Source organism: Xiphophorus hellerii, chromosome 4 (genome assembly GCF_003331165.1).
Source record: "Xiphophorus hellerii strain 12219 chromosome 4, Xiphophorus_hellerii-4.1, whole genome shotgun sequence".
NCBI classification, from domain to species: domain Eukaryota; kingdom Metazoa; phylum Chordata; class Actinopteri; order Cyprinodontiformes; family Poeciliidae; genus Xiphophorus; species Xiphophorus hellerii.
Genome location: NC_045675.1, coordinates 17,953,118 through 17,967,034, shown reverse-complemented (window position 1 = coordinate 17,967,034; position 13,917 = coordinate 17,953,118). Strand labels below are relative to the sequence as shown.

General features: G+C 38.9%; 1 protein-coding gene across 2 annotated transcripts in view; it reads right to left on the bottom strand.

Annotated features, from left to right (window-relative positions):
- Nucleotides 1-13,917, bottom strand: part of sbf2 (SET binding factor 2) — a 102,357-nt gene that overhangs the window by 9,690 nt on the left and 78,750 nt on the right. Inside the window, exons 24-33 of one of the 2 annotated variants that reach the window (XM_032560016.1) lie at nt 11,895-12,070; nt 11,666-11,799; nt 11,358-11,559; nt 11,051-11,247; nt 10,728-10,868; nt 8,322-8,405; nt 6,330-6,404; nt 5,094-5,272; nt 3,831-4,007; nt 3,378-3,479 (exon numbers count right to left, since the gene is read on the bottom strand). In XM_032560016.1, the coding sequence (XP_032415907.1) occupies nt 3,378-3,479; nt 3,831-4,007; nt 5,094-5,272; nt 6,330-6,404; nt 8,322-8,405; nt 10,728-10,868; nt 11,051-11,247; nt 11,358-11,559; nt 11,666-11,799; nt 11,895-12,070 (1,467 nt within the window). The remainder of the gene's footprint in view (nt 1-3,377; nt 3,480-3,830; nt 4,008-5,093; nt 5,273-6,329; nt 6,405-8,321; nt 8,406-10,727; nt 10,869-11,050; nt 11,248-11,357; nt 11,560-11,665; nt 11,800-11,894; nt 12,071-13,917) is intronic. The other variant, XM_032560017.1, reaches the window with a different exon arrangement.

Genomic DNA, 13,917 nt, shown 5'->3' with positions numbered 1-13,917 from the left:
AGCAGATAACAGGAAGGCTGAATGAAGTAAAGACAAGTTGCTCAATTTTATGCTAGAGTTGTCTACTTCTGTATTTCATGCACCATGTTGGATTTGGAGCGTTTAGATTTTAGAAATCTAGGAATTAAGACAAGGATCAAGTTGTTAACTCTGCCATTTATGCCGACATATTTTAAAAAGTGCGTTGCAATGTTGTAAATGTGAGGAAGTTGAGCAGATTTCATGGATCATCAAGCCGTTGTCTTAAAATTGAATGGGTCGATTTGAATGGGTCGATGTTGATGTGATCCCGGTTTGAATAGTGCATGAGCATTGGGACCAAGCGTGTGAAAATCAGTTAATTTAGGGCGTGCTGTGGTGGCGCAGGGGGTTAGCACGCCCCACGTTTGGAGGCCTTAGTCCTCGACGCGGACATCGCGGGTTCAACTCCCGGTCCCGACGACCTTTACCGCATGTCTTCCCCCTCTCCTCACCCTCCTTCCTGTCTGCCTACTGTACAAAAAATACGAGCCACTAGCGCCGCAAAAACTCTTCGGAGAAAAAAAAGAAAAAAAAAAAAAAGAAAATCAGTTAATTTAGAGGCCAGTTCAATAGGACTGGGTAGGTTTCAGAATTTTACATGAGATGTTGATTGTTATTAAATCACTGCTGAGAAGTTTGATTTATAAATTCTCTAGCAGTGGGAAAGAAAATTCCTGAAGGAGAAAAAATACAACTTAGAAATATTTTAACATCTTTTTTTGCATGTAGTCAATTTCTAAAGACATGAGAAAAAGAAAATTTGGTTGAACTTCAAATTAATATTTTAGCTACCAGCTATTTTTGCTGAAACCCTAAAATGCAAATGCAAACAATGAACTGACCACCATACAACATGCAGTTCTGACTTCTGATCCTGAGAGCATTTAAAAAGAAAATCAGAGCATTCTTTTACGCTGATGTTGCACTAAATGATTAAAATGAAGTGAGTGGAATTGTGACATCTCTTGCTGAGCTCATAAAGTATTGTGGTCATGTCTCTTTTCTTGATGTTACAGCCCAATAAAATGACAATGCACAATGAACATATTATAGCAATGAAGTAACTGAATTTTTCACATTAATTTTTACTCTCTGTTGCCAGAGATAGTTTCAAAAACAATCTCTAAATGATAAATGCTTTATGCAACACTGCTATTCAGAAATATATCAAGGTTATTAGTGCAATTTTGTAATTTGCATAGACAGGCAAAGTCCTGATAACTATCAAAAATCATCCTTCATCGCTGGACTAATCAAACAAACTGAAAGTTGTAGTTATAACATTTATGCAGAATCTGTGATGTATCAACTTGCTGAGCCGTCTACATATAAATTGAAAATTAATTCGTTTGTAACCCCGAGTCTACTTTTTACTTAGATACTGTTCGGGTCAATTTGACCCGGCAGTCAAGTTGAAGGGTAAAAAAAGATTAAAAAATGTCCATTTCTATATGTTTCCTTGCAGCTGTGAACCATATTTCACCACACACACACACAACACACCACACAAATACATCCGCACGCCGACACACACAAGCCCACTTTCTCACTATTTTCTTTACTTCACTAGGAAACTGCGAGAAAGCAGGTGTTCATACAACTTTTGACAGGAACATTTTCTGTTCCCGTGGACAAACTCCACCCACCCTGAGTGGACACTCAGCAGAAGTGGAGGAAAACATAAATACTCTCTACATGAGTCATTTGTCTTGATTTTAATCAGTGGGTCAATTTGACCCTGAACAGTATGTGTGTCTCAAGTTCAATTATAAAGATCACCCATTGAAAAAAAAAAAAGTGTAATATAAAATTTTTTACCAAAGATCAATTTCAAGGAAATTATTGTTTTTTTGTGTCTAGGTTTTTTTCAGTGGACATAAAGAATGTAAATTCCATTTTTTATGTCCAAATGAGTAAATGAGTAGGTTGTCGTCATTGATCCTTAATTTCTGAGAAATAATAAAACATCATTGTACAAATATTGACTGAAATGGTTAGTATTGGAGTTAATAATCAGATACAAATGTTTTGGAGGAATGTTTTGGTTTCTGACACTATTGCATGATTAAACACTCCCTGGGTCAAATTGACCCACAAACATTTTTGTGTACCCTAGAAACGAACATAACAGGAGGGTTAAAAAATAAAAAACAAAAGCTAATTTCACAATATTTATTATCGAAACCACTGAGGCACACCTGTCCAATTTTTACTAAACAACTATTAAGAACCACCTGTCTATACATGCTGTGTTGTTATCTTGCTACTCTCTGCCCGCGTCCCCTTAGCTAATGAGCCCTGACGCGTGTCGAATGAGCAAGAAACAAAGTTTAGGTTTTCCCTTGTGAGGTTTACTAGAAGACCCTGCCCTAAGTGTTGAAAAAAATCCCTTGAGCTTTGGCAACTAAATGAAGCCTCTGAAGAAGTGCGATGAACAGTGTTTAAGAAAAAAAAAAAAAAAAAGCAAAGACAGTTCTGTATCCTGTCTGCTGGGTACCTATGAAGTGAGGCAGGGAGAGCCAAAGCATATGGATCCCATTTGTTAGTGCCGGGGCCGAGCTGGACCTGGCCTGCTGGAGCCGGCGGTCCATGGAGAAAGATGCTCAGGGCCGAACACGTGCCGCGCATGAGGAAACCTCAGAGCAGCAGCGTGGGGCCTTACAAGCCTCATAAACATATCAGGAGACTTACATGAGCGCAGGTCACCATGGAAAACATGAGCTCAGAAAACAAATAAAAAATGCTAAGATACTGACAACAGATCAGCACTTAGACATGTTTACATACCTACAAAATCAGAACCATGAGCCCAGAAACCAAGATTAGATTTACGACTGATTTAGTGAAGCAAGGATGAAATACTTGAGAGTTTATTATCATTTCTGGATATCAGAGACACAGCCGATCAGAGGATGAGCGGGAAGAGGAGAAACGGCATATTTATGAATCACACATGGCTGTCTCTGAGGTGTGGTGTGAAGGTACTTGTTTCTGCTTTCAATCTCTATAAACTACTTGGAAACAAAGTATGACATGACAGGATTCCTCAGCATGGCTGCACAAACTAACGATCTACGGGAAGCTCTCCACACGTAAAACAATCAGCAGGAACCAAAATGATTCAAAGAGGCATTTAAACCAAAGAGATTTTTGCACAACACACTTGCAGCACTAATCAAATCACACGAATCCTCGCTGTAATGTGGACAGCACATGGAAACTGGGTGTCTCACTTGAGATCTTAATCAGCAGAGATCTGCCAAAAGTCTTTGTGGATCAACTGATCTCACTCTCTTCCTCACATCTGTATGTGTTTAATTGTGTCGCTCAGGAAGGCATTAATGCAACTCTCTCACTTGTGTGCTGATGTCCCAGCCGTCCTCCAGGCTGAGCAGAATGGACGAGCCGCTGTCCAGAAGCTCCACCAGAGACAGGGCCAGCTGCAGGATCTTGTGAAGCTGTGAGACATTGACATATGTGCACATGAGCAAATATAGACACATTTACCCACCATGGACATACTGCCATGTTTGGTCTGGGGGAAAAGGACTTATTCAGCGCTGCTAGATTCCCACAGATTGTATTGTGTGCCAAGTGTAAGGCTGCAGGGGGCCAATCAGACAACTAGCATGCTCTCAGCCCTTCTTTAAGAATGTGTTTCCTTTGGGAAAATGGCTTCAGAGTGGATTTATTCACATAATTTATCCATGATGTGAATCTGCTATACAGGATGACCCTTTCATTCCCACATAACTTTCAGCCGGGCTCCAAGTGAATATCCTGTTGTAGATTTGTTGGCTGTTAGTCACCTGCAGCATCCACTCAGATTCCTCCAGGGCTTTGAGGAAGGAGTCTTCCGAGTCGGACAAAGGGGCGCTGGGGGCGCAGGCCCTCAGCAGCTTCTTAAATGCAGCTTTCACCTGACGCGCGTCTGCAAACTCCACCGGCACCAGTTCACAGTTCAGCGAGGAGTCCAGTCTGAGTCCCTGTGTTGTGTTCACAATCAAAGGCAAGAAATTGATACATTTAAATGCTATGGATTTGTCATTGTAGTATTAAGAAAACCTTAGTTTCATTATCAGAATTTGTCATTTGATGGTAATTTGAGTTAACAAGCACCTGAACGATGGTACAGTATTACATAGCTGAGGGGTGTAATTTCCTAACACCATAACTGTAAACTCTGGTAGATGAACATTATGTTAAAGCAGACCTACTATGCAAAATTCACATTTTGCACTTTTTATACTTTGAACTGCTTCTAAAAACAACGCTTAGAAGAAAGACCTCTCAATTATTAAGTCACAATTGACCAGCACTGCACCGTTACTTAGCAACCCTAGTCAAGCCCAGCCCGTTGCCTGGCAACCCAAGCTGAGCTCCAGCATGTTTGGCCAGCTGGTTTTACCACTGTATGCGCTGTACAATAGCTGCTGGAAAAGAGAAGTGTTTGGTTATTGACTTACTATCCAGAAACCACTTGATGCATTCTTGTTGGTGGTGCTGGAGGCTCCACTTCTGCTTTTCAAAGATGTATGGTTGTACAATTGCGCATGTGTTTGCAGCCATTTTCACTTGCAAGTGTAAACATTGAGTTTTGGGGCGTGGCCAGCAACAGCTTATTTGGTTTAAAGTGACAAGAGGTCCTAAAACGGTCTGTTTTGAAAGTTCAAAATAGGCAGAACTCAGCAGACTAAAATTTTACTATCCAAGAAGGATTTTGTGCAAAAAAATGTAATGAACATGTTTTGTATAGCCCATAGACCTATACTAACTGTTTAAGGAAGCACGATAAATCATCTTTAAATGTTCTGCATGCTGGGCTAGTTAACACTCTGCCATAGCTTTCAGGCAAACATTAACAGAAACATACATGTCAAATCGCAGGGAAGAAGTATGATTCCTATAGATCACGACAACAATGTGACCATAACCTAAACAGCTAAAAGAAATATTTGAGCCTGTGTTCACGGTTCATATAAAAGTAGATTTTAGGTCAAAACAGAATGAATGAGCTACAAATATTTGTGAAAAATAAAACTTATCGAAGCTTCTGGTATTCTCTTTCTCACCCTGAGATGTGACTTTTCTCCAAAGATGTAAAAGGCGGCTCGATGCTTTCGTAGTTGAGCCTGCAGACTGCTGCTTCCTGCAGGGGGCGCCAGATCCTTCCCTGCCAGTCTGGCGCCCACGTCGCCCTGTGACGGATGCTGAGAGAGTCTGCCGCTTGAACGCAGACTGGCCCACATGCCTGCAGAAACAATATAAAATTAATAAGTCACATACATTCGCACACATGCAGGAGCCGGCTTGTCTGAATGACACTAATGTACACATGCTGTCAAATACACTACGACTGAATAATGAATAACGTACGACATGCAGACTGCATTCACATGCACAGCCGTTCAATTTGGATTATATAAACACCTTAATGTTCTGTGTCTGCCAGCAAAGCAGTTGTCTGTGTGGATCTGAGATATTAGAAGCAGAAGTTGCTGGAATTCTTAGCGAGTCAACAAGTCTACAAACCAATTTCTATGATAGCCAGCATGCCATAATGTCCAAACATCGTAAATCATCATTGAGAGAAGTGATTTTTTTCCACAAAAATCACTTTCAGGCCTTTTGAATTTCATTCATTTTTCCAAATGCTTTAAAGCAGACAAGTTTTATAGGAGCTTTTAATCATTTAAACTAAAATCCCTTCAAAATATGCTGAAGTTTATTTTGAAACGTATCGAGTTTTATAAGCTCTCTGTAAAACGTTTCATAGCTACAATCAGTTAACTGTTTACATTTGAAGCCAGACCTGACGACAGGATTAAGATGACTCAGTTATAAACAGAAAAACACTGGGGTCATACATACAGCAAATATATCCCTGAAATATATATATCAGGGATTTGTATTCCCTGGCATGCACCTTTCTTGCTTAGTTGATGTGTCTTCTCTGAGCTGCAGAATTTTCATTACGTTTGAGTCTTGTTTTATGACAAATGGCTTCCTCTCCTTGTCGTTTTGGACCCGGCTCATAGCTGACCACAGCAATGCTGAGCCAAGACATGAACAACAGAAAAGACCACATGAAAGCAGCCACTATGGCTTGTGAAAAACCACAGCTCCCAGAGGAGTAGCAGCAAAGTCAGCCATGATTAGTAGGATGTTACACAAAGGTCTAAGCAAGAGCTGTGCAGCAGAATGAGCCATGTTATTTGACCTGGTTAGTGAGCGTTTGTGTAGATTAGAGAAAGCCTGAGGCTCTACAGATGTGTTAGACAGCAGGGGAAGCAACAGTTTCACTATACCTTGATTGTGGATTCTTTCCTTAGTGGCAGGTTTTTGGTTTGAGTGAGCGAATAGTTTGTCTCTGTACTCAAGCACTGGGTGGTTGTTGGGTACAGGAGAGAGGATGGGGCAAATTAACGTCACCATAACAACCAAACCTACAACCTCACACACACATGCAAACAAACAGTAGACTGGGCTATATGTAGCAGTCAAAATCAAAATTCTTTGTTTTAATGGCTGGAGGAATGATTGTCATACAGCAGCATGCATGAATGAATTTTTCATGTTATGATTGGTGGAGTCTAAAAAAAAAAAAAGAAAAAAAGACCAGATTTAGGTTTATTTTGTGCAGAGAACAACATTTTGTGTTGTTCCTAAGAGCAGCACATGATGGCATCCTGGGCGAGCGCTCAACGTCTGGTGTCCCAGACCCAGCTAATTACATTCCCAATCACCATTAAAGCCCTTTCTGCAAAAAGAGCATTTTTTTAATATTGTCACAATTTTTGCCAAAAGTGATTTTTTTTTGTGCCTAAATCATATTTTAGCAGAAAAAAAGTATTGAATTTTCTTTGCCAAAATCACTGGCAAAAGAATTGAACAGGATGAATGGATGGACAAATATTAGCATAAAAAAACAATCAAAAGATCTTCTACATACACCGTATAAAAAGACACAACCTTCTTTTTTGCATCGTTTGATGTTATTTCAAGCTAAATGCTTTGCCTGAGGTCAAAATCACTTTAACCCACTATAAATGACAGCATGATTACATGTTTTAAACTTTCTTTAAAATCAGATTTTAAAAATCTAATTAACATGGAAAAATTCAATCATAGTTTTGGTGCCACAGAAAATCTCCGGTTAAAAACACCTGCGTATCTTTTTATACAGTGTATACAAACATCTAGAATAAAATGTAGAGGTAGGGAAAAAACACAAACAATGTTTTAAGATTCTTTTCTAAAGAATCTTCAAGAACAGGTCTAAATAGTTGAGTTTTTGCACAGCTAGATCAATTGCAGCCCAGACTCAAAAAACAAAGTTGCCTTTTTTTTTTTTTTTTTTACTGAATCATAAGTCACTAATCAAATATAAATTCAGCCACCAGCAGTGTTTAGGATTATTACACCTTACACTGTGCAGACCACAGGGAGGCGCCTGTTAACTAGACATGTAATTAAGCAAGTGAAAACTCTAATAACTTTTTTGAGTGTCATTGCGCCCCTCTCCCAGTTGCTGCCGTGAGTAAAAATGGTTTAGCAAACAATTTCAGATATTTTCATAAAGATAGAATGACAAATCCTTCTAATTTTGCAACCAAGCAAAGAAAACAATCTTAACACTGAAAAAAACTTAATTATATCTTTAGGTTGCCAAATATTTTCCCAAGGTTTTATCTTACATGCGGTTTTCGTAACTCAAGTTGATCAAAAAACATGCACTCGCCTTTACTGATAAGACCAGTGCAAAAATTTAGGAGGTGATGTGTCATACTTTCAGCTCAAAATCCGCTGAGTCAATCTATTTTTGCCTTTGACTTTTATACTGAATTGGTGAGTAATGGGTGAGATATGCTGACTTTGAGACAAAAACACTGTACTGAGGTTTCTTTCTGAGAGTTCACATTCCAACACAAGCAGTCACAATAACGTAACAGCTTAACGGTACATTAAGTCTTCATCTGGAGGATATCATTACAGAATTGCTAATGAGTCCGGAAAACTACAAGCAAAAAAACCCAGGAAAAAACTGATGCCATTTATGAATTTCACCCCAATGAAATATAAATATTTCTAGAATTTTCTCACTACACAAAGAAGCTTAATTTTCACAAATGAAGAATTAAAATTTATGGAGCCATTGAATTTACACGGATCTCATCACCGTGACTTTAAGGGATTAGATGAGAGCTACAGTGTTGACGTGACACTTGTGTTTCATGTTTCACCTGGCAGCAGAACCACACACAACACCAAATATTTGAAAAGCAACATCAAACACGCACCTCCTCTGGTGAAGCTGTTTGAGAATGGGATCTCCAAGTGGACGGGAGCCATCTTTGATAACCGCGATGTTCTTCTTTCACTGCCTGAAGGCGAAAGAATGATGCAGCAAACAGGATGTAAACACAAGTCGCACGCTACATGTATAGAGTTTCAGAATGAGAATTAGATGAAAACTGCATTCACATTATGTCTATATAAGCTTATAGTAACACAGCAAAATCTGCTTGTTTGTTTTTTTTTCCCCTCTAGAAATCCTTTCTGATCCAAAAACAAGAGTTACTTGAGCTAAATGTGCAGAAACTGTCTGGGTTAGCAGGATTCAGGCGGGGTTGGGAGAAGTCAGAGATGAATGAACCGAGGAAAGACCTTAGACAGTCTGGTGATTCTGACATAACCTTTTATTGTACCAATTTCCTTTAAAATCCCTTAAATACAAACAGTCTCCTTTTCTTTCTCTGTCTCTTTTGCTGGACACTCAAGCATGCACGCACAGAAGTATACATAAAGATAAGTCATTAAAGATAACTGCTGACCAGACTCAAAAAGGGAGAAAGCAATTACCTGGGAACAAAGAAAACAAAACAGAAATAACTTCGACAAATGCTACTGTGCACTTTCTTTTTTATCGGAAGAAATGAACTCTATGTGGCCTCTTGTCCCTTCAGAAAACAAGCTTAGTTTTTTCCCACAGGAGCCCTAATGCTTCTCCTTGAAGCTAAATCAGGTGAGGTAGGGGCCTGGACATCAGAGAAGGCAGCTTAACCTGTTGATATTTACTGATTATTTTTTAGTTCAGTTAAAATTAAAAGTTGTCTTAATCTTTCAGCTCAGAATATTATTGGTTTTATAACAGTAAAAGTTTTTTTTTGAACCCGACAAACCAAGAATGAACATGCAATTTAATGAGTAAAATTATGATATTATGATAATATCTTATTGTAATTTTGGTTTGTGTGTTGATATCACTCCAGCTCCATTTACCAACAATCTTCATATCCTCACTTACTTCCAAGAGCAGCCTACATTTAATAAATCTGTCCCAGCTTCACTTCTATGGGTTAATTTCTAAAGAAACATGGAAACTAGCTCAGGTCAGAGTGTGTCTCAGTTGGGAAACCATAAGGTGTGTGAGCAGTCCGACTGGCAGCAAAGGCAACAGAGACTTTTGTTCTGTTTGCTTTAAGCAGCCCTTTCTCATGCCCCCCGCTTTGACTAGGAGCCATTACTGTTAACTGATAACATTATTGGCCTTCCGCCATTTTCATGTTCTGGTTTTCAGCTGCTGTGCAAAGCAGGCCAACTGGTACTGCTCTATATGAAAATCCATCTTTGCTGCTCTAGCTGGAAAACCATAATAACATCAGACTGCAGCAGTTCGTCAACATGCAAACAAATTTGATTTTTTACACTACAGTAGATCTACAAGATAAACAGAGGCCAAACATTCTCAGCAGTTTGTCATTAAAAGCAGATAATGTTATATACAGCAAGGCACAAAGACATCTGATTATCATCAGCGTACGGTGTAATTTTGTTTAAGTTTGTATGTGAAAAATTAGACGACGATTACAGGATAAAAACGTAAACATATTTTGTCTAAATAAATGTTTTTCACACTATATTGTAACCATCGCTGGTGGTACTTGTATAGCTTGTAGTCATACATGGTGAAACATTTACAACAATTATTAGAAACTAAAGATACTTTGAATGTCATGTACAGTATCTAAGCAAACTGAGGAGTTTTTCAAATATATGTATTGTTTCTTTCTCAGAAACGTTTCAAAAGAAAAATTCAGAAGAGAAATTTTTAAGAACTTTCTCTATAAACTGAAAAATACCACAGAGAACTGGGAACAGCTCCTGGTGAATATTCATGCTATATAAGTCAGAACTTAGACCTGGGAATGACATCAAGCAAACAAAACCAAGCTTCTAGATTCTAGGTTCTAGGTTCAAAAACTAGAGGAATTTGCTAATTGATATTCTCAGTGTCCAGCCTACTGTTAGCGATACAAGCTGCTAGTAATGCATTTCTCAGCATTTTGTGCTTTCAAACATTACAACTTCAATGAAGAAGTTGGTATAGCACTATGTGGAAAGGTCTGACATAATAATGGTAAAAAGTCCAAACAACACTTATTTACAGCAGCTATAACCAACATTTATATGCAGGGCAGCCATAATGGATTTTAAGGTTGAAGTTGGTACGAAAGAATTTTCCTGAATAAAACTTTACCTTATGTATGATCATGAAGTACGAGTGGATACTAATATATTTTGTTTTCTCTGTTTTGATACCAAGGCAAAAAACAACAACCTGACATTCATAGCAAATGGGCTTTGCTATGAATAGTTTTATTGAACAGTAGTTGAACAAACCAGTGGAGCAAATACTATTTTACCTGGTGAAAGGCCGATAAGGGAGCGATTGGACAGGGTATTTGTGCCATTAATTTTGAAAATGGTTGGGATGGAGTTAAGGATGGCTTGAAGGTACTTCTCCTGTTCAAGACTACTGGATGAATCTGACGAGGAGGCTGGTGCTGAAGACGAAAACAGAAAAGATAACCACTTTAATCATAAAACTTGTGTTTTCTTTTCCAACCATGGTAATGTTTTTGCCATAATTTTTGCAAGTCGTAATCCAAAGTAGCAATCTAGCACATTTATTACCAAAAAGATCAAGTTTCTAGAATTTTCTGTGCCTCTTAGAAAGCAAACCCACATGCTGAGGATGGATTCTGTGACTTGAACAGCCCCACCACACTCTTGCCATGGAAGCCTCCTGAGCGCATAAGCACAGCTTTGGTCCGTGGATGTTTCCAGCACACAACAGGCAGACGGTTGTGCCTGTAACATCGTGCTACTTTATGTAAACTGCTGTCTTGCACTGCCTGAGGTACAACCAGTAGCCCTGGGTAGCTGAAGAGAGTGTGGGAAAAGCAGAGTTGTGCTTATTTTCAATGTTTTCCAATGTTTTCAGAGGCGAAAACAAAGTGAAAGAAACTCAGGTGATCAGAGGGCAGCCGTACCTGCGGCAGAGGGAGTAGAGTCTGTTTACGGCTGTGATCCTGAACTGATCGCCTGATTTGGAGCGAGACGAGCTGACGGTGATGGTGCCTAGACCGAGACGCTGATAGTCCCGGAAACAGGACTGCTCCACCAGCTGCTCCATGGTGGACCTCTCGGACGCTCTCAAAGTACTGCTGGGTGGTGGTTCTCCATCATCGGATACTAAATCCGACATAAAAACACAGAATTACATTAAGAAACCTTTATCCTAGTCTATTTCTTTTTTCTTCACAGTGAATTCAATATGTAAAAACATCTATTTTCTCACTTGAAATGTCATCATCTTCTTGCCAGGTCATCCGGCTGCCTCTGTCGGCCTTCTTCAGCGAGCTCTGACTACCTCGGCCCATGGTGATCTTTCCTGCCCTCTTCGCACCTTTGACAATGGTTTTCGACAGTGTTCTGTGAGGAGAACAAAGCAGAGCTTCTATCTAAGGCTTCATTTCATTACACATGATTGTTTTAAAACATGGCATTTCTGCCCTGAGGTTGCAAACCTGAAGCCAGTGTTTCTCTCTTTTGGTTTAGGAAGGATCAGCTGAGGAGCCGTTTGTCCTGCTGCAAACGCAAATGAGCTGAAGATGGACTGTGGGTAGCGGATTCTCTGCAGGTGCTTCCTGAAGATCTCCACCACCTCTGAGCTAACCTCCTCATCAAAAGCTACTTTTATTAACTGAAACAGAAAAACAAATACGATTACTTAAAAAGCTACAACTTTTTAACAAAATATCAGACACCAATCTAAAATTTACTCTAGAAGACACAGCATGTAAAGTTCTCGCTATGAGCCTGTGTGTGGGTTCAACAAGGCACGCACAACCAGTGCAGAAACAACATTGTGCACAGGCAGAACAACTGGGCTTAGTTTGATCTGTAAAACGACAAGAATGAACCATAAAACAGTTTTACAGGAGAGCAAGTTGAAGAGGACAAAAACATGCTTCACATAAACAGCTTTTGTCTTTGTTTCTGAGAAGCTTGTAATATCAAGACCACAGGGATTTTTAAAAGATATTTCACACTCAGTGGAACTCCTTCCAAAAGTATGAACACACCCATAAATTTCAGGTTCCTTTTTTTTGTTGACAGACATTGCTATCAGGGGATATAAAAACATCAAATTTAAGTGAAACAATGGAAAATAATATGATGCTTAAAAAAAGTGGGTCTTATCAAGAATCAAACTCTCTCCACTCTGAGCTGCTAGGCTGTGATTTCACCACACATTCATAGAAAAGGTTTATATATGATGAATACATCGCTCCAGCCGTTTCCAGAAACTCCTACCCAGCTTAACAGGGTTAAGGTCAGATGACTCTGGCAGCCATAACATGACTGATACCAGTTTGGCCACAGCATGGAGGAGGATTGAAGGTCAGCGCCAAAGAGCATGACACAGTTGGGGCCTGTTATTTCGTAGGATGGAGAAACCCAGCACTGCAGGTGATCGCAGGATGAAGGACCGTCCATATTGGTGGACTTCCAACACATACACTGGCATTCAAACAACCATAAAATCGTAATTTGTACTCCCTGCGTCACACTGGCTGTTACAGAGTTGGGAGGAATTTGATTCAAATAGCTCAGTCACTTCTGGGTTTAAGACTCTGTCTCAACGTGATGTTAAGAAGTGGTTTCTGAAAAGATATACAATCGTTTTTATTGGATTCCTACAAATGTATTTATTTAATCTCCAAACTATGAGAGTACGCTGCTTATTTGAAGCTTTTATGAATTGCACAAATATACTCAGCCACAATAATTAGCTAGCAAAGGAGAGTTGAAGGACTTAAAATGAAATCTTTATTCAGCAGTGTAGTCTCATGCAGACAATTTTCTAACAACTCAACCTTCAATTACCTAAAATGAGGAGAACTCCATATACGGAAACATAAAGTGGCACCACAATAATATGTAATTAAATAAAATGATTTTTTTTATTTTAATCACTCTTCAAAATGGGAAAAAGAAGAGACTATGCCATTCAATTAAGCCTGTAAATTGCTACAGTGTAGATGGATATCTGGAATTAGACACAATGTGATTAGTGGTGGGGCTCAATTAACATTTCTAATCAAGTTAATTGCAGGGCTTTAATTAATCACATTTTAACCAAAACTATACATCGACAAAATTAGCAACATTTTAAATTCAAAAACTGTTTCTGCTGCTAAATTATTGAATAAATGGGCACAAGAGCTTAATAACAAAAGTATTAATTATTCCTAATCAGCTATTTAGGTTATTCAGCAACATGTTTTGCATTAAGGTGGCATGTTAAGCTATAATAGTTTGGGTGATGGAGTAACTCCTTCTTTCTCCTTTTTGAAACAAAAATTAACTTCCAGTGGGCAAACAAAAAAGGTTTTGCTGTTTGTCGTTATTTGCAGATGTCGCTTGTGCGTCAGATATACAGGTGTACCAGAAATACGCACATAGGTTCCAAATGGAACCTTTGTATATAAAAACAGGGAATAACTGTGTTAAAATCAATGTAATTAATTTAAATCAATGCCTTAA